We start from the raw sequence: 27935 nt of genomic DNA, 5'->3' as shown, positions 1-27935 counted from the left end.
TTTTTTTTTTTTTGCAAACTAAAAATGTAGAATTTTGATTTAGTGGACAACACCGTTTGGGGAGTGTCGGTGCTTAAACTAATCGATGTAAATGGGCCACACGTTGCTGACAATGGGCTCTCATGACCCAATATCTTTCTTGGTTTAGCCCAATATGACTAATGTTTAGTGTGAATATGTTCGGACTACTTTTTCTGGATTGTCTTAACCTGGTGTGTAGGGCATGCCTTCCATTACAAAATGTATGTTATTTTATATATTCAGTGTCAAATAAATAGATTTGGATGAATTTAGATGGTAATGAAAAGTCATTCATCAACCCATATAAATTCATTTAAATTCATACATATCGAAATTTAATGGATGGATTTCAGTCCATCTAACTCATCCATGACTTTATTTTTATGGATTTGGATGGATAAATATTCAATTCATTTAATTTTTATTGGAGCTAAAATCATTATTTTAAAAACTATAACATTTTTTAAAATTACTTGTTAAAAAACTCATTTAAAAATCAATTTTTTAATAAAGTGATTATTTTAAAAGTAATTGTTTTAAAAAAAATGATTTTTTGAACTTTTAAAAAAATTGCAATATTGTACAAGCATGTGACATTTAAGATTTTAAGTGTATAATTTATAGTGTAATATCTATGCAATATTACTATAAAGATTAATACATAATCACTATATCATTCACCCTTCATTTAATTACTTTCTTTTGAAGAATCAATGATGATTAAATTTAAATTGTAGATGATGTAGTGACAGTGTATAAAGCTCATACAGTGTCATGCATACGTTTTTTCTCATACTTATATATGTTATATACTTAAGAATAAGATTTTAATATTAACTATATAATAGGTCATATAATTGATATCAATTTAATAAAATATTAAGAGTGAGAGTGAGAGTGAGCACTGGCGGATCATTATAGGGGCAGGTGGGGGCTCCTGCCCCCCTGAATTTTTACATACCGGAATATATTTTTTGTTCCACAAAATGTGTCAATCCATATGCTACTTAAAAAATAATTAATTATTAAACTTTTAAATTATAAAATATTTTTTACTCAATCATAACAAGTAACACATAAACATTTTTTTTGGAAAAACACATACACTCCATTTACCTAAGCCCAAACAATATTTTTACGAAGATACTCATTCGAGCTCACATATTTCTTTAATTTGTAGTTGATAAATAAATATAGTTCAATTTATGTATCCTTCTAAAAATTATACAATTGATCTAATTCTTTTACATACGTAAATGATAATGTTGTTTATAATAGTATGATTTCATTTGAATTCGAAACCATTTTACACATAACGAAAAAGATTGTGTATGGATTTTTTTGTTACTATCAATGGTATCTCTTACCTTCTGGGTAAGTAACTAATCTCTTTTGAAGTTTATGATTGTTCCTCCTAGGGCCTTACACCACTAGACTAACGCTTTGTTGATCAATTATATATTTATTGATATTATATATTCTAAGAATTCATTTAATATTGATAATATATGTATTTTTGTCCAACAATTATATGTTATTGATTTTAATTAGCAAGAAAATATTAGTTTGAGATGTCAATTTCAATATTTTAGTCTTGATGTTGTTAGTCATTCAAGTTTCAAAAACTCTCAACCATATATTATTAGTCATATCTTGTTTTATCAAATTATTTATTTTATCTTAACTATTATGATTGAGCTAACATAAATAATTAAATATTATTTTTAAAAAAATAGACAACCAAACAAAATTAGGTAGGAAGATAAAAGATGAATTTATTATACACAACATAGTGATTAATATTGGAAAGGAAATAATTGAAAATTTTACCTTTAACTAACTCAATTTGAGTTACAAATTGTAATTAAATATTATTGTCCCTCCTAAAGTTTATATCAAGATCCGCCACTGAGAGTGAGAATGATGGATGAATTTATTTGACTTTAATTTTCTTAAATATTAAATGAAATTGAAATGCAAAAAATGTCATTTTTGAAAAAAAAAATTGGATGGGTTGAGTATCCATCCAAATGAATATATTCATTGATATATATTAGATATAATTGATAAATTTGAATTCATCCATTATAAATATTATCCATTGAATTATATTCATTAACTCTAACGGATGGATTTGAATATATTTAATTTGATTGGATTTGAATATATTTAATTTGATTGGATTTGGATGGATTGTAGATTGTGGATAATTTTATCACCTATGATATATTTTTTATTTTGATTGGTCATGTAATACAAAATTAATATTTATTTACACATTTTAGGACATGTTAGGACATGGTACTCCCTTACTCCCACATTACATGGTTGCATAATTATCTGTGTTCTCATTGTTCAGGTGTTGAGGAACCAGTGTTAATTGTGCTTAGAGATTATCCTATAGCATGCAAACTTCAGTTGCCACTGTTGCGCTCTTCTCATATAATTAAGTGAGTTCTTTGGAGTTGATATGTAAGGGTGGTTTCATTTAAGCAAATAATCTAGATAAGGTTGTGTTAACCTTGCTTTCACTATTTCTTCCTCCTTTTCCCAATAAATACATACTGGTGTTGCTCATAACATCACCTAGTGTATTGCTTGGAAATTTCATCTTTTTCGGTGGTTCAAACTTATTGACAGTACTTCAAAAGGTAATCAATATAGAAGAAGCTGGGTGTGGTGGTCTAATCAGGCATGATTTGGGCCCAGGTGAACAAATATTTTTTGTTCAAGATCATGTCTCATATGTTGTTTCGTGCTAATGATAGTGAAACAAAAACAATAATAATCATGAAGTTTAATTGATATGTCATGTTTTCATTAACACAAGATAGCGTATGCGATACATGAAGAGATTCTATAATGCACTGATTTATTCATGATTGTGCGGGAGAATAAGTAGAGTACAGTGAGATATTTGAATTTGTAACTAAGCCTATAATCAAGGAGAGACTTTACCCTAGATTTAAGTGTAGATCAACTATGATTAGGCTAGAATATCTCTGTTGTTGATGACTAACATAACAACTTTGATTTTGCTTGACTTGATTCCTACGTTATCTATTACACCCCAGCAAGATTGGGTTACCATCAGTGACAGCAAGCTTGGACCATAGAAGTAGAAACTGAGCTCTACGAAGAGGTTTGGTGAGGATGTCAGCCCGCTGGTCCTTGGTTGAAATGTGAGAGACTTGAAGTTGTCTTAGTTGCACAAGTTGTCTGACATAGTGGTAATCAATGGCAATGTGCTTCATGCGTGAGTGAAATACTGGATTGGAGCATAGATTTGTGGCACCAATGTAATCACAAAACAGTATCGGTGTTGGAGTGTGTATGCCAAGTTCACTTAATAGATTCATCAACCACATGATTTCTGTAGCTGTAGTTGCAAAGGAGCATATTCAACCTCTGTGGAGGAGTGTGCCACAGTTCTTTGTCTCTTGGATAGCCATGAGATAGGGTTGCCACCAACATAGATAACAAATGTAGAAGTTGAGGTTCTATCATCAAGATTGTCTCCCCAATCAGCATCACACTATGTATGTAGAAAGAGAGATGATGGTTTCTTGAGTGTCAAGCCAAAGTTCAGTGTGTGTTTGAGATATCTCATAACTCTCTTGAGTTGTTGAAGGTGAATTTGTGTTGGTTGATGCATAAATTAAGACAACTTGTTGATGGCAAAGCACAAGTCAGGTCTTGTAAGAGTCAAATATTGCATGGCCCCTAGAATACTTCGAAATGTTTTGGCATCTGTGGCAATAGAGCCATCTTGTAGTGTGAGTGGAGTTGTGGTACAGAGTGGAGTACGGAGGGTTTTGCTCCAGACATATTGAACTTGTCCAGCAGATCATGGATGTAGCCATGTTGAGTGAGTAGTAAACCTTTCTTTGAGGGTATGAGTTCAACGCCAAGGAAGTAATGGGGAAAATCAAGGTATTTAAGTGAGAAGGTGGATGATAAGTCAGTTATAAAATGTGTTAGGAATGCAGGTTTGTTGCCTGTAAGTAAGAGATCATCCCCATATACCAGGAGGAATCCTTGAACTCCATCCTTATTGTAGGCAAACAGGGAGTTGTCACTTAGAATAGTTTTGAATCCAGACTTTAAGACAAAATTCTTGAGAGAGTCATGTCAAGCACGAGGTGCTTGCCTTAATCCATAAATTGGTTTCTGGTGGTTGTTGCATGTAGACATCCTCAGCTAGAGTGCCTTGTAAGAAAGCATTATTAACATCAAGTTGGTGCATAGATCGGCCACGACTGAGAGCAATGGTTAGAACTACCTTGATTGTTTGAGGCTTGACAACTTGTGAGAAAGTTTCTTTGAAGTCAATGCTAGGTGTTTGAGTGAATCCTTTTGCAACAAGTCTAGCCTTATACCTAGAAATGCTTCCATAAGGATTTCTTTTTATTCTGAATAGCCATTTGTAGCCAACTAGATTACGAGTCATTTCCCTTGGCACCGAAGTCCATGTACCATTCTTTAATAGTGCATCAAATTCCTCTGAACAGGCTTGTCTCCAATGAGGTATTTTAAGGGCTTGAATTATGGTGGATGGTTCAAGATTGTCAAGGAGATTGTGTTTGGTTGCAGTTAGTGTCCTCTTAAGTTTGAAGATGTTGTGTTGAGACCTAGTGATCATAGGATGATTTCTGATAGGATTGTTGGGAATGGATATATGTGAGGCATGGGAGGGTGGGGTGGATGACAGTGGTTCAGGGTTAGTTGTAGGTGGTGAAGAATGAGAGACCTCTACAAGGTCTATTTCTGATGTTAAAGGGACATGAGGCTGCATAATAGAAGAGGTTGGCAGTGGTGTTGTAATGGTAGCAGGGATTAGTGTATGAAGGGTGGGTTCTATATGAGAAGGTGTGGAGGAGGGGGTGTGGTTGTTAAAATTGGGATATGGATAGGAGTCTTTAATAAACTTTACATGTCTAGATATATAGACATGATTGGATAAGGGATCAAGGCACAAGTAAGCATGTTGGGATTTAGAGTAACCAAGGAAGATGCAAGGTAGAGATCTTTGTTGTAGTTTGTTGTGAGTGTAAGGCCTAATCCATGGAAAGCATAGGCAACCAAAGGAATGAAGTCTATTGTAGTTAGGGTCCTGTTGGAACAAGATTCTGAAGGGTGATTTCATGTTGATGGTTGAAGATGGCATTTTATTGATTAAGTATGTTGTTATTTGAAAGGCATAAGACCAGAATTTTGTTGGTAACTTGGCATAATGCAACAATGCTCTTCCTGTTTCCACAATATGTCTGTGTCTTCTTTCTGTTGTACCATTTACTTCTGGTATATGAGGAGGAGAAGTTAAGTGAGTGATGTTATGAATAGCTAAGAAATTTTTCGGTTTGACAAATTCTCCTCCATTATTAGAAAAAAGAGTGTAAATAGGTAAATTAAAAAACTTTCAACAATTGCTTTGAATTGGACAAAGATAGTAAACACAACTGATTTATTTCTCATTGGATAAAGCCAAACATATTTGGCATAGTGATCAACAAATATCAAATAGTAGGTAAAGCCATCTAAAGACCTAATAGGGGTTGTACCCCAAACATCAGAGTAAATGAGCTCCAATGGTTTATTACTCTAAGATGATGATTAGAGAATGGTACCTTGTGACTCTTGGCACAATGGCAGGAACTGCATTCATGTGAAGAGGGAAGCTTTATTGGAATGTGATGACAAGTTATGAGGTGTTTGGTTATTTTTGAGGAAATGTGACCAAGCTTGTGATGCTATGTTGTATCAGATTGGAGACTAGCATTGAGGACTTTAAGAGAAGGTTGGATGATGTTGGATGGAATGTGATAAAGGTCTTGCCTAAGAGGTCCTTCCACCAGAGACTAACCTGACTTCAGATCCTTGACAACAAAAGAATTAGAGAAGAATTCAACAGAGCAATTGTTAGTATGGCATAGTTTGGAAACTGACATAAAATTGGATTGAATATTAGGAACACATAAAACATTATTGAGGTGGAGTGGTTTAGTGTTGGTAGGGATATATGATTTTCCAATATGAGATATTGTCAAACATGTGCCATCACCAACCATGACTCGATCAGACCCTGAATAGGCATCAGCTAGAGTCATCTGTTGCAGATCCTATGTTACATGATGAGATGCTCCAGTGTCTAGAATCCAACTAGAGTTCTGCATAGGAGGTTGATGTTGTGTCATGTTTACTAAAGGTTTTGGTGTAGACTTCTTGGGGTAGCCATGTATTTTATAGCACTTCTTAGCACTGTGACAAGGTTTCTCACAATATTGGCAGACCAGTTTAGAGTGTGGAGGAGAAGAGAGTTATTGGTCATGATATGGTGATCTATAGCGTGGCTGACCTCTGTTGTGTAGGGTTGCATTGGCTGTTGCAACCAGTGGTTCATTATTGATGTCACGATGTAGAATTGACTCAAAGTCCATAAGTTTTTCATGAAGTTCAGCATAACTTATAGGTGTTTCCCTACTGCAGAGAGTAACAAAGATTTCCTTATAGTCACTACTTAGTCCATTTAAAGTATGAATTACCAAGTTGGTATTATCCAGAGGATGTCAATGATTGACAATTCATCTTCAATTGCTTTAATTCCTTGAAGGTAAGCAGCCATGGGTTGTGTACCTTTGTTAAAAGTTGAAATGCGTTGTTTGAGAGCCATGATACGGACACGAGATCGACTAGCATACATAGTTTTGAAAGTGTCCCAAGCTTGTTTGGCAGTTTTGACAGTGCTGAGATGAGTGACAATAGTTGCAGCCACTAAGGAAACAATAACATGCAAGATCAGTTGATCTTGATGAACCCAAAGGGTGAATGCAGGGTTTATATTGATGATGGACAGATCCAGATGTTTTACTGGACAAGGCATGCTACCATCTATATAACCAAGAATATCATATCCTGTTAAAAGGGACAGGAATTGAAGGCGCCAAGTAGGGTAATTGTCACCATCAAGTTTGATGAACAATTGTGAGCCAACATTGAGTGCAATTAGCTTGTCCATGGAGCTGGTATGAGTGGTGAGGGGAGTATTGGTAGTTTTTGAGGTGGAGGAGCTCATAGTAGGTAGGATTGGGGAAAAATTGATGTTAAGTTATGGCAGCTCTTGATACTATGAAGATATTCTATAATGCGTTGATTTATTCATGATTGTGTAGGAGAATAAATAGAGTACAATAAGATATTTGAATGTGTAGCTAAGCCTATAATCTATGAGAGACTTTAGCCTAGATTTAAGTGTGGATCAACTATGATTAGGCTAGAATGATGACTAACATTACAACTTTAATTTTGCTTGACTTAATCCATATGTTATCTATTAATAGAATCGGATAGAACAAATTTATGTTCCTTGAATGAGATCTTTTGGCATGCATATTGCTACTTATTTAGTTTTTTCTTGAAAACTCTCTTAGAGTAAATTTTTGGATCGGATTGGTATTTGGAAGCTATATAATTGGAGCATTTGTCTCTCTTGTACACTTAGAGAAGTAATTTGTTTTGCAGATTAGCTTGCAAAGAAGTCTTTACGAGAAGATTGGTTCTAATAATAATAGTATAAATTTTTAATTGATATACAATATTCTTATTAGTATAAGAAAATAAATAAGATAGAAATTGAGACAACAAAATTTTGTTCATTATAACTAATGACACAAACTCGACATAGCTCATCTATCATGCACTGTCAATCTCACCAAACAATCAATCTTGGTGTAATTGTGACATGTTAAATTTTGGACATTTTTACCTTTTGTAAACTTCAATAGTCTTTTTATTTAAAAATATTTAATGCGTTCAAAATCATGATAAAAATATGACACACTTATCATAAAAAATGTTGTTGAATATCTTAGGTAAACATATAACACTTCTTGAAGAAAGTGCTACTAAAGTTATATATACCTATCAAGTTTAACAACACTTGTTTAAAAAATAGTATTAATTATCTTCTGTATTATATTTAATACTGTTAAGACTATTATTAAATGTGAATTCTAGTATAGTGGATATCACTCTAAAAGGCTTATATCAAATAAATATATATATTTTCTAAGTATATTTTTTTTATAAAAGTATTTGGAAAAAAAGTCAGAGAAGTCCTTATCCTATACTAATTGCAATTCTTTATTATGCCTAAAAAAATTAAAATTGCATCACAATTTATTTTTTCTTAAAAGAAAAAAACATTAATCCATGCTTCAAGCTACTTTCTGAACCTTCTTTGTTTGATACTTTGATGAGCTGCATCAAAGAAGAAGCATCCACGTTATGAGCTTCCTTAACAAATAGCAGCTTTTTCAGTTTAAGTTATAAAATCAAACCTAATGAATAATGATCATTGCATCTTCCTACCCTTATGCACATGCTTCCATCTTTTCAATATTTGTTATTCTGATGTCATTTAAATTTGAGTTGTACTATATGTTCCTACAAGATTCTCTAATTGAACATTAATTAATATTAAAAAAATGTTTGTACAGTAAAAGTTTTATATATTATTAATTTATTATCCATTTTTAGTTATCTTGAAATCTTAAAAAAATACAAATAAATGATATATGATTTATCGATTAAATATAATTTTTAATACTAATAGTATATAAATATTATATTCTTAATATTATATTACCAGACCAATTCATTGTTTGGTTATATCCGCGAGAAGTGTTTTCTAATGTTGGAAAATATAGAATTGACATTTGACAACTTTATGTAAAGAAAAGAAAGGAAAAGCTTCTTTAGAATTAAGTAGCAAAGTTTCCTAACAAAGTGATATTTTATTATATTTAGACATTTTTAGAGTATGATATAGTCTGATCAACAAGAAATCAATGTTTAAAACTATGGTGCAATATTTAAGGAGAATTCCTTCTTTATAATATTTTTATATATACATGGAATTGAAAATAATTAATACCTCTTTTATTTATACCAACACATAAGATATGTTTAGACTTTAGAGAGAAGAAGGTGACTTATGATTAGGAGGTACAATTATAGCATATCTTAAAAAGAGATATTCTTCTCTCATGCATAAACTCAACATTGCTAATTATGGAGGACCACATCTTCTAGACCATGGAGGAGGAGTTTCAACCCAAGCTAAAGGCTTAAGCATGCACTATATTAGAGATAAGATTCACTTCTGTATTAGAGAGACAAATGTTTTAAATTCATTTTATTTTCAACGGTGAAATTATTATTTCATCATACTTAAAAATAAATATATCATTACACTTTCTTTTATTTGTGAAGCATTTATCTATCCTAAGTGAACATGATCATCACTCTACATAGGTTCTCTTTGTGTTGGTATTTCTCCTAATCATTAGTTAAACTTAATACAATGTCATATTAAAAAATTAAATACACATTACTTTATTCAAATTTGTGATAGAATAACTAGGTCTAACTTGATCACAAAAGTTAACTACTGTCATTTGTTATTAGAAAATAAATTATCTTCATCGATGAGTAAAAGTATGATATGTATATTGTTTTGTTTTGTTTTAGAAATATTTTGATAGAAAATGATTAAATAAATCACATGTCATAATTTTAGTGGCGGGAAGAGATAATTTATCTCATTATACCAAAAGATATTTTATTATCATGTTAATAATTATGCTTAGAGGAATGGAGTATCTCTTAGTATAAGGAGATAAAATATCTCTTCCTACCAGTAAAATCATGATATGTTTCATCATTTTCTATAAAAATATTTTTAAAAATAAACAAAATAGCACATATGTCACATCTTTACTAGCTAGAAAAGATAAGTTATCTCCTGATATGAGAATATACATTATTAAAATTTATTTACCCATGCATTTAATCAAAAATTAAGTTTTATAAGTATGTACAATATATGATATAATATGCTTACTAAAATAGGTCTCTATTTCTATTACAGTGGTTTAGAAGATTAGTGAATGTATGGAGGTAAAAATTGATGCAAGCTTAAGTAAATGCTCACAGTTAAAAACAAAACACGAATAATGAATGTTATAATAATCATATAAAAACTTGGATTTAATATATATACACTGACAATATAAATGTTTTTATACTATCAGTTAATTATCTATCATTAATTTATTAACTATCATTGACTCTCAAACAAAAGTAATACAAATCAATGGTGAATGATCTATCAAGTATAAAAAACTTTACACTCTCAGTGCATAGATTTTAAACTCTACAAATTTTATAGTAAATATGCGTAGATATTAACTTCAGAAAATAATATATTGATTTCGGATTATAATTTTTTGGTTATGGATATTTTCCAGCGGGATTTTTTAAGGTTTGACTGGATAACGCATAGTAAGAGGCAGCTGGAAAACGTAGCTAGAATAATAAGGTTAAATTGATTATTAGATTCCATTATTCCTTATGTTCCTTACTCCAAAGCTTATAATAGGAAAATTAAAATATGCGTTAGAAAAGCTAGTTGCTTCAGGATTAATATTACATTGTATAGTTATATATTTGTTAAAAGAGAGAAAATTGTTATTTAATCATCCACCATTCATATTTAATTATCATTGACTCTTAAATAAAAGTAATATAAATAATGAGATATAATGCACTATCTATGTATAATATTTACGATATCAATTATCATTACATAAATATTATACTTATTTGTTAAAGTGAGACATAAAAGATTATATCATACAACACATCTATTGTCTCATATATTGTGTTGCTCTATGTATTATTGATTGTAATTAATTGAAAACATATATTTAAATTAAAAATTTAATAATTAAGTATTTTTCTTACTAATCATAAGTAGTGGTACATAGAGTGTGATATAGTTTTTTGGGACAGAAGATGTCCTCCCTCCAATGCCACCGCACACTGTTCTCTATTCCCTCTGAATCTGGACCCTACACTTGTCCTTCTGTGGTCCACTAACCTAAGTCAATCTCCCACTAGCATGGCACACAGGTTGAATGGTTTAGAAGGAAGATTTGGTGGGGTTTCACTTTGTCATGTGGGGAAAAAAATATGATGACTCAAACAATTATATAAAATTTTGTGTTATTTATTATGTTTGGATAAACACTTAATATTTGAAATAAATAAGTTTAAATATCTATCTTCTTACTAATAAAAATGTGTGGCACACTCTATGAGGCAAAATAATATAATTTCTCATGAAGTATAATAATTAAGGGTTGAGATTGATAAAGGATGAGTGAGGTTAGGTGCACATAATTAGTCGAGGTGAGTATGTAATAATTAAGGTTTTTCCCTTACTTGATCCTGAATATTGATGTATCTAATTTTTGGACTTGTGTTCAACCTAAGATCTAAAAATTTATATGACCATAAATATTGATCGACCAACTTTTGAAAGAAAATATATACTTGATTAAATATAATCTATTTATTTTCTTTCTTTTATACAAAGCTTTAATATATGTTATTTATTTCTATGTTATATGAAATGATATAGATGTAAATATTTTACAAAACATTTGAATATGTATACATGGTAAAATATTAGAGAGTAAATGGGATGAATTTATGAATTTATGAAGGTACTTTGGTTCTAAATCATTTGCACAAAAGTGTATTAAATTATTAGCAATTAGCAAAAACAATTAAAAACCATCATTAAAGATAAAATTATATTAATAGATATGTTCTTGAAAATCAAATGGACCATATATAGTGAGTTAAAGAGTAAATATTGATTGAATCTAATATTTTGATTAAAAGTCCACTGTACCAAATTATATAAGAACCTGATAAGGTACTTAGAGCATCTTCAATAACAAACAACTTTATCATTCTTATTTAAGTTTCACACATTATTTTATAATTTATTAGAACTTTCATAAAATAAGAATAATATCTATTTTTTCTTCACAATGACAAACATCATTCTTATTCTTGTTTGGGTCCACAACATTTACTTTTTTCTCACAATATCTACCTCTCTCCTCACTTTCTTTTGGTTAAGAACAACCCATAGTTGTTCTTATTTAAGAACAAAAGTCAGGAAATAAAACAACACAGTGGAAAATAGAATAAGAATGTTCTTATTCCATTAAGAACAAACTATTGTTGGTACTCTTATTAGTATAATTGAGTATTTTAAAAGGAAATGAAAGAGGTTAGTTGTCACTATCATTGACAATTTAGGCAAAGCCCATGGGCCCGCCCGCGCGTTTTGGGCGGGCAGAGCATGAAAATTGTGTCCATCCGCCCTAAAATGCCCGTTCCACATGTCATTTTCGCACATGGGCATTTCAAATGGGCGGGCTGGGCGGTCCATGAGTATCAATAAACACTAAAATAAGAAATCTGATGGGTCAAGTATGACAAAAGTAATTCATGTTCTCACCACTTGAGTGCATGTAACAATTTTTCGAAATATAATATCTTACCAATTAAATGCATGTCCGGTTTATGTAAAACAAGATGTTATGTTTTGTGTTATTAATCTTACTGTCACACCATGCATCTATGTAATCTAAAGTACTATGTCATTTTTAGCTTTTTTATTTTAATTTAGGGCAGTCAGCAAACCTGCCCAACTTATATTTAGGGCGGACAGGACATGATATTTCATGTCCTATTTTAAAATAGACATGTCCATGTCTGCCCTAATTTTGATGCGCATTGAACATGGGCAGGGCGGATAGGGCTGCCCTAATTGCCAATGCTAGTTGTCAACCGTTATCATGAGCGTGTAACAGCAGAGAGAGAGGCTGAAGGATATGATACTTATAACAGCTGTCAAATGTGTCAGTAAAAAACAAAAGAAATGAATAAAAATACTAAAAAATATGTTCCTAAATGAATGCATGGGGAGCAAGCTTGGCCTTCAAGATGAGAACCTCTCAAATACAATCTTACACTTTGAAAGCAAAATACACATTCACGCACACGGCCTAAAGAAAAAGGGGAAACATAATTAGATAAGATATACTTCTAATATCCACAATGTAGAAGCTTTTTTACTAAGATTCAATTATATATTATCACCTAACTAATTTTTTTACTCTTATTAGTAACTATTTCAAAAATCACACACACACACACACATATATATATATATATTAGTATACGACTTGTTTGGTATAATCATTTCGGTCTAGTGGTGTAAGGTTCTGTTACATCCACCTGATAATCAAAAGGTTAATGATTCAATTTTTGTAAGCAATATTTGTTAGTAGGAATAATCATACATCCCAAAAGAGATTATTTCTTTACCCAAAGGATAATAGGATACCCTTAATAGTACTATTTTTTTTAGTAATATATTAGTATAATTTTCATTTGAAGGCAAAATTCACCTTACCAGTTTTTAATGAGACTGAATTCTTCGATGATTGAACTCAAAACCATAGATGAAACTAGTATAAAAAACTGTATATATTAAATTATACATAGATTAAACTCATTAAAATATTGATAGGCAGAAATGATTACCTTAATCTGAAAATTATTACAAGGAGTAAAGTATATGAAAAAGGAGATTAGGCTCTTCTGCTTCTACAATAATTCACCCACATGAGAAGTTGGCTGTACTTAATATTTTTTTTTGTATAACTAATAGTAAGAAATTAACCTCTTTTTGAGTGTTAATTATCTCATATAACAAATATTGCTTATGAAAATCGAACCTTTAATTTTTCACCTATCTAGGATATACTATACCTTACACCACTAGTAAGTACTTTTAAAAAAACAACAAAGACGCTCTCAGTTTCACACACTCTCTCTGTTTTTAACTGTTTATCTTTCTAGCTTAGTAGCTTTTGGTATTGTCTGTAATCTATAAAAGTTGGATTTTTATGCTAACTTTGATGTTTTTATGCTGAGTACCATTTTGGTGTAATTTGTTTGTTTGCTGTCGAATTTAATCTAGCATTTGATGCTCCATTGTGATAAAAGGGTACTGAATAATGTCCCTTTCATTTTCACCGGTCATTGACTCATTCCAGTGTTTTAGTAGAATTTGATGCCTTTGGTCTTTCCTTTGTTCTTGGATTCTCATCCTACAATTTAATATCACACTAGATTTTCCTTCTGCTCCTCCTGTCCTGTCTTTTAAATCAAAACCTTACATTAATATATAGAATCATTTCAGCCCTACATTTTGATATTTTCATCAAAATTTGAAAAATAAAAAATAGGTAAGTCAAATTAGTCATTTTTAATGTCAAATTAATCTCTATAAAATGTTGTAAAATACACTAAAAATAACTCTTTTAAACCTCATTTAATTTTTTTAAGAAATATACTGACTAAGTCAAAAAACACAAAGGATTGAAATGATTATTTATATACATATATACTCATTAACCATCAATGCTTAAAAGATCAATGACATAGGTGATTACCGACATGTATTGATCCATTGATATAACATCTTATTAGATCTAAAAAAAATCAAAATGTCAATAGTTCAATTTCTTATAGTGACACTTGTTGGAGGGTAACCATGTATCCTGAAAAATATCAGTTCATTACTCAAAAGGTGATGAAATTGTACCCAAGAAAAATGACATTGGTGTTTTTCCTTCTTGGAGTAGATGTTTTAATTGTTGTTGTTGTGGACAAAGTAGAAAAGGGAATCTGCTTTACTTGTTGCAGTTTGATGAGCTGTTAGTTAATCCCATTGTTTGTTTATAATGTCTACTTTATGCTCTGAAGACTGAAAGGTTCACTTTCTTGTCTGAGGGAAGCCATTTTCCCCTTTTTTCTGAGCATTGCAATAGTAACTTGATTTGATTTTGATCATAAGGTGTTTGAAAGAAAGAAGGTAAACAATCTTGTCATAGATGAGTAGATTATATTCTTCCCTTTTACTTTTTATTTATTTATGTTATTACAATGAGGGTTTTCTTTTACTTTAACTTCATGTGAACATCATCTGTTATACCAAAAGGGTGTGCTACTTTATGTGATATTTTTTTTAATTGGTTGAAAAATATATATTTAAGTTTAAAATTTAATAATAAAGTATTTTTCTGATTAGTTAGAAAAATTGATACACTTTTTGGGACAGATGTGCTCCCAACTTCATCTCAGTCCTATAAAGCTGCCAAGTTATTTGTTCCTTGTTAAGTCCTGCAAGATATCTCTCAAGCCCAATTTAGTCAAATTTCACTTTCTCTTTAATCATTTGCATTTGTTTATTTCTTCTGTTGAGTTAGGATTGTTGTAGTTGATTGATATATACATACAAGTTACTTTCTTTTAATCCTAGCATTTTAGGCACTGTTGAATTCAGATGGGTTTTGAACATGGAAATAAGAGCATTCTGAAATGTCCTGAATCATCTGGTTTGAGCACAAATGTTTCAGAAATGGGTATTAGTTCTGTCTCCATGGATAAGCCTCATACCCCTTCAGATCATGTAACTAATCCTTATCTTCCTTCTAATGCTTGGGATCCACTTGTTTCACTGAGTCAGGCTCAAACTTTTGGAGGCTCTTCAATGGTTTCTCATAGTGACTTTGGCAGAAACTCATCTTACCCTCTTGTTTTGGAAGATCAAGGAATGAGTAGCACCTCTCACATTGTTCAATATATGTCTGAGTCAAATCTTGGGGACATGGTTTCCAAGGTTCCTTCCTATGGTAGTGGAAACTTCTCAGAAATTGTTGGCACTTTTGGTCAACCTGGGTTTGGTGACATAGCTAACACTAACACTGGGTATAGACCAGATTATAATGTGATTAAGGATGCTGGAAATGAAATGGTTCCAATAATTGGTGAAGAATATCAGCTTGAGGATTCAGCTACTGAAGAGGGAGCAACAGGATCTGGACCTAGTGGAAATAGAAGAAAGAGAAGTATTGATCATAATTCTTCTTTCAGTCCAAATAAGGTTTGTTAAATGCTAACATGTTAATCTCATTTAGGACTATTGGGTATTTCATTGTCTTATTCATGTGTTTTAGAAAGCTAATGAATGAATTGTTATGTATATCAATATCCATGTTATTTAGGACTTAAAATATTTCCTTGCCTTGTTTTATGAGCTTTAGTGAGCTAATGAATTAATATTCTGTATATCAATCTGATTTCGGACTCAGAATATTTCATTGCATTGTTTTTTGGTGAGCTAACTAAGGGAATGCTTTATATTATAACCTCTGATTAGAATGCTAATGGTGATGTGCTGAAAGATTCCCCTGGGAAGAGCTATGATGGTGCAAAAGAACATGAAAAGAAACAAAAAGTTGAGCAGAATAGTAGTGCAGATTTGCACCATAAGCAACCGGTGAAGCAAGCTAAAGAGAATTCTCTAAGTGGAGAAGCTACTAAAGACAATTTCATTCATGTGAGAGCTCGAAGAGGTCAAGCTACAAACAGCCATAGCCTTGCAGAAAGGGTACTAATACCGCAATCTTATTACAATGTTTGTTAGAAAAAACCTTTCATTTTTGTATATGTTTTAAACTTATATATGTTTGGTGGGATAAAGGCTTGGTTGTTATTATATGTTGTAAACTTAGTTATAGAAGCTTTTTCCTGGCAGGTGAGAAGAGAAAAAATTAGCGAGCGAATGAGGTTGCTTCAAGAACTTGTTCCAGGGTGCAACAAGGTGATTCAAATGAGATTATGAAACTATGAATATGACTTTGTTAAGTAATCTGTATGGTGTTTTGATTTCTCTTAGATAACTGGAAAAGCAGTAATGCTGGATGAGATTATAAACTACGTGCAATCGCTGCAGCAACAGGTTGAGGTATGGAAGCAATGCCATATTTATGTATTGAAACTGAAATTCTCAAAGAAAATGATGGATTTTTTAACCACCTTCCAAAATAGTTTCGAACATTTTATTGATACTGCAAGTTAAGAGACATTTTATGATAAGTCAATCACAAAATAGCTTTTGATTATATGCTATTTTAAGCCCAAAATAAGCTAACCCAAATGCATACTTCGTGCGTTAATGATAATGAGTGTGAACTCTGTTATTATTATGTCCAAACTCATTATGTAGATATATTTTGCAGTTTTTGTCCATGAAACTTGCCACAGTGAATCCAGAACTGAATTTTGATGTAGAGCAGATCCTATCCAAGGATGTAAGTAAAGACTGTTAAGTTCCTAATCTTTAAGGTTCCATTCACTGTTTTTCGTACACAAATTATTCTGACTTACATTTCTCTTTTAATCAGATTCTGCAGTCGCGCATAGGAGGACATGGAATTGGTGGATATGGTCCTAGTCTAAGCTCTTCTCACCCATTTCCCAATGCAAGTTTCCATGGAACCATGAATGGCATGCCTAGTACATCAACACAATTCCATCCTTTGCCTCAGGTATAAAGACTAAAGATCCTTGAACATGTTAATCAGTTACTCTTTAGCTTATCTTGGTTGCGAAAAATTGCAAATAGTTGATTGATATTCCTGTTACCGCAGTCTCTTTCGGATCATGAGTTCCAAAGCTTCTACGGAATGCGATATGATTCCAGTACAACACATGATAATTTGGGACCCGATGGTAATATAGGCATAATCTTCTAAAAAAACATACCAGTACACCAATTTTTACAGAGTTTTTTACACCCTTGATAAAACAAGTGAATATAACTTATTATATGGTGATTGAGGATGTTAATTGAAATTGATTATCAATCTTTATGTTGGTAATAGATTAATATTCTCAATTACCACGTAGTATTGGCTCTTCACTAATTATTTGCACACTCATTATCAATGTGAAACTAAGGAGTTAAAATTGGTGTATGCATACCAAAACTAGAATCTTTTAATTTTGATTGTTTGTGCAATCAACTAAAGCATATAGTTTATTCTAATTTATCGTAATTTTCTGAATAGGAAGGTTGAAAACAGAGTTATAGTGTGTGGAATATATAGCATCATTACTTCCAACAGAGAGACTTTGGAAATTTCAAGTTGACTACACAATTTAACTGAAGTTGAAAAGGAAGGAGAAATAGAGAGGGACAGAAAAATAAGGTGTGTGATTGTATAGGATCTTAATACATAATGTCGGCTCTTCGAATTTTTTGCAGAAGATGACTTGCTAGATTTATCATTTGGAAAATGATAGTTACACATTATGTGGAATATGTGTAAAATCAAGATCATAGGGAACAAGTTGCAATGGTATTTTTTAATGACATGGAAGGAAAGTATTTGAGGAGCATGCAACTCTTATATGATTATGTATGGAGTTGTAAGGCTACGATTTTTGAAGTTCATTTGTTTCAACTAGTGTTGCATTTTACATAATGTGTGTACTTTTGTTAAGGGTTTTTGGTTGTCATTGTTTTGGTTTTATTATAAAGAAAATGTAATGAAAGAAAAGGTTAATGCATACCTAAGTGAAAATGTTGCAACATGTATGAGAGTGAAGATTGTTTTGATTAGATCATGCTTCAAAAATGGTCTCTTTGTTTTGTGTTTCTCTTATAGCCATTTTCAAAAGAATTGTAAACTACTTTTTATGTGTTTTTACCTTAATTCTATTCCACTATTATGAAAGGAGAATTGAAGGGAGGGAAAGAGAATGTCTCAAACTTATCTAACAAATATATTTTATGATTGTAAAATCTTCTTTTTTTCTCCAAATTCCAACTCGCAAACAGACACAATGAACTAAGAACCCCTACTTAGAATATGTTTACTAATTGTGATTTACAAAATCATCTCATAAGTGTTGTTTTTTGATTTCCAAGTTTTTCTTTTTCCTTGTTATCGTCTAAAAATCAACTCTTCAATACAGTTCTCATGAAATAACGAGTCCATGAACTAGCTAGAGTGGTCTCTTTATTATTTGTGGATTGTCACATATTCCTAAGAGTTTATTGGTTTGACTAAAAGGGAGTTGTATATATGAGCACATTATGCCAAATAATAAATTGGGTCAAAATATTATAAGCATAACAAGTTTAATGTGGATCGGATTAGTTTTGAATTTATGTGACAACAATTCTAAGAGAAATATAATTAGTTTTCCATTCTTTTGAATAAGTTTGTAATTAGGGTTGACTCATGACTCCAAACTCCTATTTTTTGAATGGGGATCACATATTCCTAATATTGTCTCATTCTTTATCTCAAGTCAATCACATATTGATATTGACATATAAATAAAAGAATAATTTAAAATATAAAGGTTATAAAATGTAATAATCTAATTGGTTTGGGACAGGGATTAAGACACCGTTTAAGACGGACGACTGTCATATTTTTTCACTTCAATTTTTGAGCGTTTATAAATTGGGTTGGCCAATTACCAAAATTCAAGACATTTTAACCTATCCACATAGGACAAGAGTAATGTAAGTGTCCTCTCATCTTCATGGGTATCTTGTATATGATCCACCTTTTTTTTACCTTAAACCTTCATTCATTTTTTCATTAGATAACGTAACACCTCAGTTCTGACATGCGACTTCTCAGACTCATGAATATACTGAGCATGCCACCTACCAGTTTAAATATCCATACAGTATTTTATTCCCCATAAAAGCAAGTCTCCCGCAACTCGAACTCATAATTGTTAGGACTGAGATGTTACATATAATTATACAATTCTTTTTCCACCAAACCTTCCTTCTTGATTGTCTTAATAAAGTTGAACACAATTCGTTTTAGTGTAATGTCTATTTTCATTTATTTAGCTACTAACAATTAAAAAAAAGAAATCTCTTTGCAATTTCACAATCTACTAGCTAGAAATATTGCAATAAGGTGCATGAATTAGTTCACATGTCTCACCTCTTTATTGAGAAATTCTAGCAGTAGACTTTATGGTGAAAAGGTACAACTTGACAAATGGGAGAGAGTACCAAATCTCGTTGACTCTCATAAATGGCACAACTTCATGAAACAAAAAGGATGCGTATAAAATAAACCTTATCTCAAAAAAGGAATACCCTCCATTTGTAACTGAAAAATCCAGAATCCAGATGTTGACCCATTCATTGAATTAGATACCCTTCATACTTTGGTAGAAAATGAGACCCATAGTGTGATATTAATGATCTAGGCAAGAACATTTTGTTCCATGGATATACTTTTCTGAGTTTTTTTTTTGTTGTAAAATGAAGGTTATTTATTCTTCACACTATATCTAATGAACTAATTCATTTATTTTGGGTGTATAGATGTTACTCCCAACAAGTATCGTTCATCGAATGTTTGACCTTTTGGTCTATCTGGGAATTCACGAGATTTTATATCATTAGACCAACGTCTTATTGATATTTTTCTATAAGTTTCATATTTATCCATTATTAATATAAAATTTTGTGCAGAAACAACATCCACTCGTTCATATGTATTTTATTTATTTAAAAGTCAATGATAATAATCAATGATAAGACAATGAATATGCATTAATTATTTTTTTATTGCCCCTCCATATATATGTTGATAGGTACACTGCTACTAGAAGATAACTTTTGGGTTAATCTGTGGAGTGAGGGCTGAAATATATAGCTAACTCCTGAAGAAATGAAAGCCATGAAATTATTTTAAAAACTATGCTTTCCATAAATTGAAGTGGCAAAAATCAATGTCGAAACAAATAATTTAGTCAGCTAAGGTCACTGATGTTTTGTTTACTCGATTTGCACATGTTGCACATAGTGACATTTGGTAGTGATAAAGTGCATAAAATACGAGTGTGTCTTCCTTATATTTGTTAGAAAAAATAAAAGCTGAACCGGCAACAAAATGCATTGTGAAATTCATATTAAGTTTAATATGCATATAATAATTGGTTGGCAAACTCGATTTTAGTTTAGCTAGACTAGATAAAATCCGTTCGACTCAAAATTCTATTGAGTTTGATATGGAATATTTATTAATTTCAATCTTAATTCAATTTAAGTTCATGAGATGTTCCATCCATCATATTGAATTATATAAACTAAAATATAATAACACAATACAATATAATATAGCTTTAGTTGATGAACTATATGAACTTATATTCAACTCATTTATTTAACTAGATTTTCTACTCAAATAATTCATTTTAAATTAATTAATGAATATAATCTTCAACTAAATTTAGTTGACTTAGTTTATTGTCGAGTTTAGATTTTCTTTAAGTACTGAACTCTCGAATATTTTTATATTTTTCACAAGCACAAATCCCACTTTTTATTAGACCAAAAATTCATTCACAAAATAATTCATTTTCTTTAGGCTTATTTATTTTGTAATGAAAAGTATAGAGTTTTGTTACCTCCCCAACTATCTCCATTGGGTAGATATTTTTAGCCCAAGGACTTATTTGTTAAGAACAAATTAATCCAATTTGAATTTGTTGATGTTTATACTTTTCAACCATAGAATTAAAAGTATGTTTTGGATGAATTAAGCTTGAGCCAAATATCATAGTTCTCGAACGAGCAAACGAAAAGATTCTAGAGCATTCACGTGTTAAGGTATTGTTCCACCAATGATCATAATTCTATGTACTTCTTGGTGAGATTTAGTATGATCATATTTATAAGTTAGCATTTCTTGTAAAGTATTAGCAACACCAAATCCCCCGAGGCCTCAAATGTCCATTTCGCGTACTCATTGTTCTCATTTCTTGGTTCTTTCAATAATATGAGGAGAAAGTGGATTTTATATATTTTAAAAATTATTTTATTTAAAATTATGCCAATTAAATTTTTATTTGTGTCATTTATGATCATCTACATCTAATACTAATACGGGAGAGAAGCTGAATTCTTCATTGTTGATCCATTTTGCAAGGTTAATAACATCAATTTTGACAATTGACTTTCACTAAAGTAGTGAAGATTAAATAATAAAATTTTTGGCCATTGACTTTCACTAAAATAGTGAAGATTAAATAATAAATCCATTTTATCTTTTATATGTAGTTTATTTGAGTATTTTAATGTGGAACATTCTTGTATAATTTATATGTACACGATCGGATAAAAATGTTTTCTATTACATAACGAAGGAATTTAGTTCATACCCAAAATTTGAATTGCATACTCCACTATTTTTGTTGAATCCCGAAATACATTTACTTTATCTCATCTTCCATGAGGAAGCTTACTGAAAAAACACACAAAATTATTTTCACAAATTGTTCTTCCGTTTGCTTCCTTGCAAAATTCTATTTGATTACAAATGAACTTCTCTAAGGAGATGGGATAAAATAAGGATATTTTTGGGATTAACAAAAATATTTGAGTATGGAATTTAAATTTTGGGTATGAAAATTGAATCCCACGTGCAAATACAAGAAAATCATCCTCATATGTGTATAATCTAATAAGTATACAAAAGATAAATGTATGCAGTTTTATTCTGTTAAATAGACTGTTAATTAATGTGTCTTCTGATTACTAAACAAATAATCTTCCCATTGCATGAATCTCATCCTCTTATAACCTAATATGATATTAACAAATTTGTATTGACACATTAAAATTCTTGCTAAAGGGACAATTTTGTCCAATCTCCAAACCTTCAATTTGTTTGGTGAATGATTATTTGGTGATTTATCAATTGAAATGAAACTTTTTATTACCTTTCTTTTCTTGTACTAGGAACCGTTCAAAATTGAAATACATTAAAATGGAAAACAGAATGAAACAAAATTTATACAGGAGTGATTGATGGTGGTAGAAGAAAGTTAGTTGGGTTTAGTTTTCAAGCATTTCACATAAAGAGACTAGTGGTCCATGTTGTAGCTACCATAATGTACGGAACTGATATTTTTAGTGACCCAATTTATTCAACAATGGAGAGACACAGACCAATACAAAAATCCATGTGCTGTCAAAGCAACTATTCTGTCATCGAAATTTACCAATGTTAATTATGGTCTGTCAGCAGTGTAATCTATTGGTTTTTAAAGTACATTATCTTCTGTCATTTTTGCACTATGTGGGTAGTAGTTAAAATTATACTATGTGATATGATATCCTACGCGGTTATACATTTATTGTCTTATTCAGTGTATCACTCTATATATTTAAATTAAAATTTTAATAGTCAAATATTTTTCTGATCAATCATAGGACTATGTTGATTTTGTATTATTATTATTATTATCATGATCTAATAGTGTTACTCAATATTAACAAGTATAAAACCTTACTATTTCCTCATATATCATACTAGAACACAAATCAAATGTTCAATAATTCATGGAAGCGACACTTAGAAATCATGATACCAAATTGCATTTCTTCATTACCAAGCGGTGGAGTAATTTGGAACAAGACAAGTAAGGATAATGTTCCTAACTTTCATTTCAACTAAAAAAAATACCAATTGAGGTTTGGAGATTAAACCACAAACTTTCTTACAAAAGAATTAATCCAACAAGAAAAGAATGACACCATAAAATTACAGTGGAAAAAAATGCTAAACTTACACAATGAAGAGCCATTACCAGCTTCTATGATACCCCTTTCCAAATCAAACTGTGCTATTTTCTGTTCATAGTAATAAAATGAGGTCTTGTATTCAGCATAGCCGGATAAGGAACCTGAAAGGAGCAGCATGAGCAAGAAATGAAATACTCTTAGTCCTCTGCAGTGTCCTTATAACTATGTTCAATGATTCATAAGGCACAGCATGTTCATCATTGTTTTCTCTGTATATAATTCATGCAAGTATCTCTATGGATTATAAATCCTGACATTTTTTTTCTTTCTGAATCATTCAACCTGTTCACCAATCAAGTCTAGGCCAACTAAGAGAAATGATATGCCCTGGAATAGTAAGTAGTAGAAGTGGATTCCCTGCGCCGAGAGGAGACTCCTCGCCGAAGCTGTTAGAAGTAGAAAAGCCAAAGCAAGTTCCTTCATATATATTCTGTTATGTTTCTTCTTCTTCGATGCTTTTTCTTCTTGTCTTTGTATTTCTTCCTTCATTTCCTCAAGATCAGGCGCTGAGACCCCTCTATGATGCTTTGGTGATTTCTCATTAATCAATGAAACAAGATCACCCTCCGAGGAACGGCCCGATTTCTTGGTGACAACCCACTCATATGCACTACCAAGCTGGAATAGACCAGAGATCATGGCATTGAATTTTGTGACCGACATGGTGTTCTCAAAAAGAAGGTAAGGGACTATAAAGGGGAAGGATTTTGGAGCGGGAAGGATGTTAAGGAACGACATTGTGGCAGGGATGTAACAAACAACCCAAATAGGAAGCTCGGCCTCTGGTACGAACATTGTCATGGGCAGAATTATGCAAAACAAGGTGAATGAATAGAAGGGTAATATCAGTTTTCTAAGCAGAAAGAACAGAAATATCATATTGAATTTCTTCCATATGCTTATCTGCAAAGAACATAATCGGTACAAACACTATAAGTACCAACAACAGATTCAAGGTAGTGAGTACTATTGCCATAAAAACAAGGACTTGACATATATACATAGTACAACATACCTTGGCGCTAATGATGTCGGGCAAACAAAGGCGAAACAATTGCATTGGCCCAGAGTGCCATCTATGCTGCTGTTTCCTATAAGCTTCATAAGATTCCGGCAGCTCACACTGGCACTGGACGTAGTAAAAAATTTGCAATCAGTGTGATTATGAATTAGTAATGACAGACTAACTAAACAATTAGATGTAAAAACTAAATTAATGTGAGGCAAACCTCGACATCATTGAGATAAATAAATTTCCAGCCATGAAGATGAGCTCGAACAGCTATATCCATATCCTCAACAGTGGTTCTCTCCAACCATCCACCAGCATCCTCTAGAGTCTTAATTCGCCACACTCCGGCCGTTCCATTGAACCCAAAGAAGTTAATGAAAATCCCATTAACTTGCTGTTCCACCTCGAAATGGAATGCCAAATTAATGTTCTGCAACCTCGTTAGCAAGTTCTCGTCCTTGTTCACAAAGGACCACCTTGCTTGAACAAGCCCTAATTCGTCATTATCCTGTGTAGTATCACCATCACCAAGTCAATTAGAATTAGTAAACCATGTGAAATTAACACATCTACCGTGTTATTAAATTCAAACTATAGAACAAAGTATAAATCATGCTAAATTTTCTAGTTTACGAAAACGATATTGAATGAATGATTAATCATACTTTAAAATGAGGAACTGTTCTTTTCAGGAAATCTGGGGTGGGCTGAAAATCTGCATCGAAAATTGCAACGAACTCATAGTCTTTCACGTAGCTACAATTCATGGCAGATTTCAAATTACCAGCCTTGTAACCCTCTCTAATCACCCGATGCCTATACAAAATGTTGGCACCCTCTTGTTGCCATTTTTCGACCTCTTCATTGATTAACGACTGTGTTGTTATGTCATCCGAATCATCAAGAACTTGAATCAGTAACTTAGATTTTGGCCAATCCAAATTACAAACAGCAGCAATAGATTGCTGATAAACCTGAAAATCAGAAACAAAGCAACACAATCAACTTAGATAACAAAACACAATTCAGTATGAAAAAGGCACAACTCAACAAACATTAACTAATTGCAGGTAAACAGAACAAAAACACAAACAACTTAGCTAAAAAACAATATTATGAACACAAAACATAACAATCAGTTGAGTGTGGTAAACCTGAACAAAGTTAACAAAGTCATAAACAAAACAACACAATCCACTTCAATAAAAACTAAAAAAATTACTGTGCCGACAAAAATCATAACTCAACAAATAACAAATGAAGATTATATATTACTACATCTCATAATCTTATCTTACCTCTCTCTCATTACACATGGGGATCTGAACTAACACCATAGGGAAGAAACCCTTGTCCCCAGATTCAAGATCTGCATCACTAACATTAGCAACAGGTTTAATCTTCTTATACTTGATCCAAAAACAACCGAGACAGAGAACAAGCCTATCCAAACTCTGAACAGTGAACATGACAATGCACACATTGGCTAAGAAGTGAAGAACTGGAGCAAGATACTCCACACGAACGAAAACCCACATGGAATAAACCCAATCAAACACACCCTTTGAATTAGGCGCAGTAAAGTGCCAACCTTTGAAGTTGTAATAAGCAGCAACCTCAAAACAAAGCAATAGAAGAGAGAGAAAGAGGAAGAATTTGATGCAGGAATAGAACCGTGTCTTGATGCTGTTATTATTATTGTTGTTGTTTGTATTAGTGTCTGTTTTTCCTGAAACGACACGTCGTTTAATGGATGAGGCAAGGCTGAAAAATGAAAGAGGAAGAGATGCTAAACAACCTGCGGCTCTGTGTGCTTTAAGGAGAAGAACCCAAGTTAGTTGCTTTGCGTTTTTGTTTCTTCTTTTGTTGTTGTTGTCGTTTGTGATTAGAAAGTTTTCATTTTCATCATCATCAGAAAATGCTTCAAGTTCCACCATTGAAAAGTTTGGGTTTTCCATTTTCACTACAAGGGTTCCTCCTCCTCTATCTTTCTTCCCCCACCACCCCATTATTTTCTGATCTAACAAAAACAAATCAAAATCTGTTTTTGATTATGTTTTCAATAAGAGATTAAGAAGAAGAGGAAGAATGAGAAAGTGTGTTATATTATGAGTTTGATTGATCTAAATGAATGAAAATGTAAGAAGATAAAAGAGAGAGAGACGCGTGGAGAATGAAACAGAGTGAGGCGTCTCAAATTCATAGTGACATTGGGAGAAAGATTATACGTGAACACTTGCAGAGAGAGAGGGGGAGAGAGAGAGAGTAATAATAAGAGCTATTATTACATTAGATGAGTACAAAAGTACTTCAATCTTATTACAGCTTGCGATAACAAGCAAAAAGGAGAAGGAGAGAGAGCGTGTTTGTGTGTGAGAATTTGACTCGTTAATTTAGTTTTGTTAAAAACTTTATGAGTGAGTTAAATATGATCTAAAATTTATTATTATTAAATAAATGCGTCGAATTTAAATTGATTGGAATTCAAATCGTTAGCTTATATATTATAAAATATTTTTATGATTATTATATAAATAATAATATTAAAAAATAATGCATTAGAACTAAAAAATCTCATTTATGTTAGATAAATTGATATGTATATATTTTTTTTTCGATAAAAAAATATCTTTATAGATGATGATTATTTATGTACCAAAAAAAGATGATGATCATTTGAATTATGAGAGATATAAATTCTAACTTGTTATCTTACTAAAATGTTTGTGGATGTTAATTAATTTGATTTTAAGTTAGGAAAAGTAATTTACATTGAACTCGATTTGATTCAAATATTCAATCTTTAACAAATTGATTGAGTTGAGTCAAATTCGACTTGATTTATTTCCACTCATAAGAACAAGAAGAAAAAAAAATAAGAATGTCTAAAAACTCATATATGTAATAAATTATAATAATGGATTGGGATATAATTGTTATTAGTGTGATAATTATGAAGAGTTTTCTATTTTTATATTAGCAAAATACCAATTATCTAATAAACATTTGAATTTGATTGGTGAGACACATTAACAAGCGGATTTTATTTAAGGAAAATAAAATAAAATTTTTGTTTTACATAAATAATGTAATTGCCCTTTGAAATGGTTGACTCAATTTTCATGTTTGGTATTATTTTAAAATGCATTTATGGCAGTTGTTTACATGATTTTTTTTAAAGAAAATAATATATTACTTAATTTTGATACAAATCTTTCTACTAACGAGAAAATGATATATTACAATGTGATACTTTATTTATTAATTGATTTATCAGTAATATATGTGCTTTGTTAATATAATAATTTTGTAGGGTGATAAATAAATACTCTTTTTTTAAGAAGGATTTAGCTTTTTCTATGCAACAATAAAAGAATATTTTATTCCTTATTCCTCATCATGAAATGAAATCAATATCATGCCATTTAAAGTCATATTTCATTTCATTCTCTCTAACACAGCATATTCTATTGTGCTACTATGTCTTAAGAGAAA

At 31.4% G+C, this 27935-nt stretch overlaps 2 protein-coding genes across 10 annotated transcripts; one reads left to right on the top strand and one right to left on the bottom strand.

Annotated features, from left to right (window-relative positions):
* Window positions 14576-18505, top strand: LOC109343233 (transcription factor bHLH74-like). 8 transcript variants are annotated; one of them, XM_019581436.1, is made up of 8 exons: window positions 14576-14824; window positions 15280-15895; window positions 16172-16402; window positions 16550-16615; window positions 16691-16759; window positions 17034-17105; window positions 17199-17342; window positions 17445-17811. In XM_019581436.1, the coding sequence occupies exons 2-8, from the start codon at window positions 15296-15298 to the stop codon at window positions 17547-17549; spliced, it is 1287 nt and encodes a 428-aa protein (XP_019436981.1). In that variant the 5' UTR covers window positions 14576-14824; window positions 15280-15295; the 3' UTR covers window positions 17550-17811. The 8 variants fall into 8 exon arrangements, with proteins under 8 accessions (XP_019436981.1, XP_019436982.1, XP_019436987.1 ...); XM_019581437.1 differs by having other exon boundaries at window positions 15272-15895; XM_019581442.1 differs by having other exon boundaries at window positions 14578-14824; window positions 15479-15895; window positions 17445-17808.
* On the bottom strand, window positions 23269-26738 carry LOC109343232 (probable xyloglucan glycosyltransferase 12). 2 transcript variants are annotated; one of them, XM_019581434.1, is made up of 6 exons: window positions 26531-26738; window positions 25739-26495; window positions 25106-25414; window positions 24658-24948; window positions 24444-24557; window positions 23269-24331 (listed from the first exon to the last, which is right to left on the bottom strand). In XM_019581434.1, exons 2-6 carry the CDS (start codon window positions 26447-26449, stop codon window positions 23702-23704), a joined length of 2055 nt encoding a protein of 684 aa, XP_019436979.1. In that variant the 5' UTR covers window positions 26450-26495; window positions 26531-26738; the 3' UTR covers window positions 23269-23701. The 2 variants fall into 2 exon arrangements, with proteins under 2 accessions (XP_019436979.1, XP_019436978.1); XM_019581433.1 differs by having other exon boundaries at window positions 25739-26738.

Source organism: Lupinus angustifolius, chromosome LG03, assembly GCF_001865875.1.
Source record: "Lupinus angustifolius cultivar Tanjil chromosome LG03, LupAngTanjil_v1.0, whole genome shotgun sequence".
Lineage (NCBI taxonomy): Eukaryota > Viridiplantae > Streptophyta > Magnoliopsida > Fabales > Fabaceae > Lupinus > Lupinus angustifolius.
Note: the sequence above shows the minus strand (reverse complement) of the source record. Positions and strands in the feature narration are given on the sequence as shown.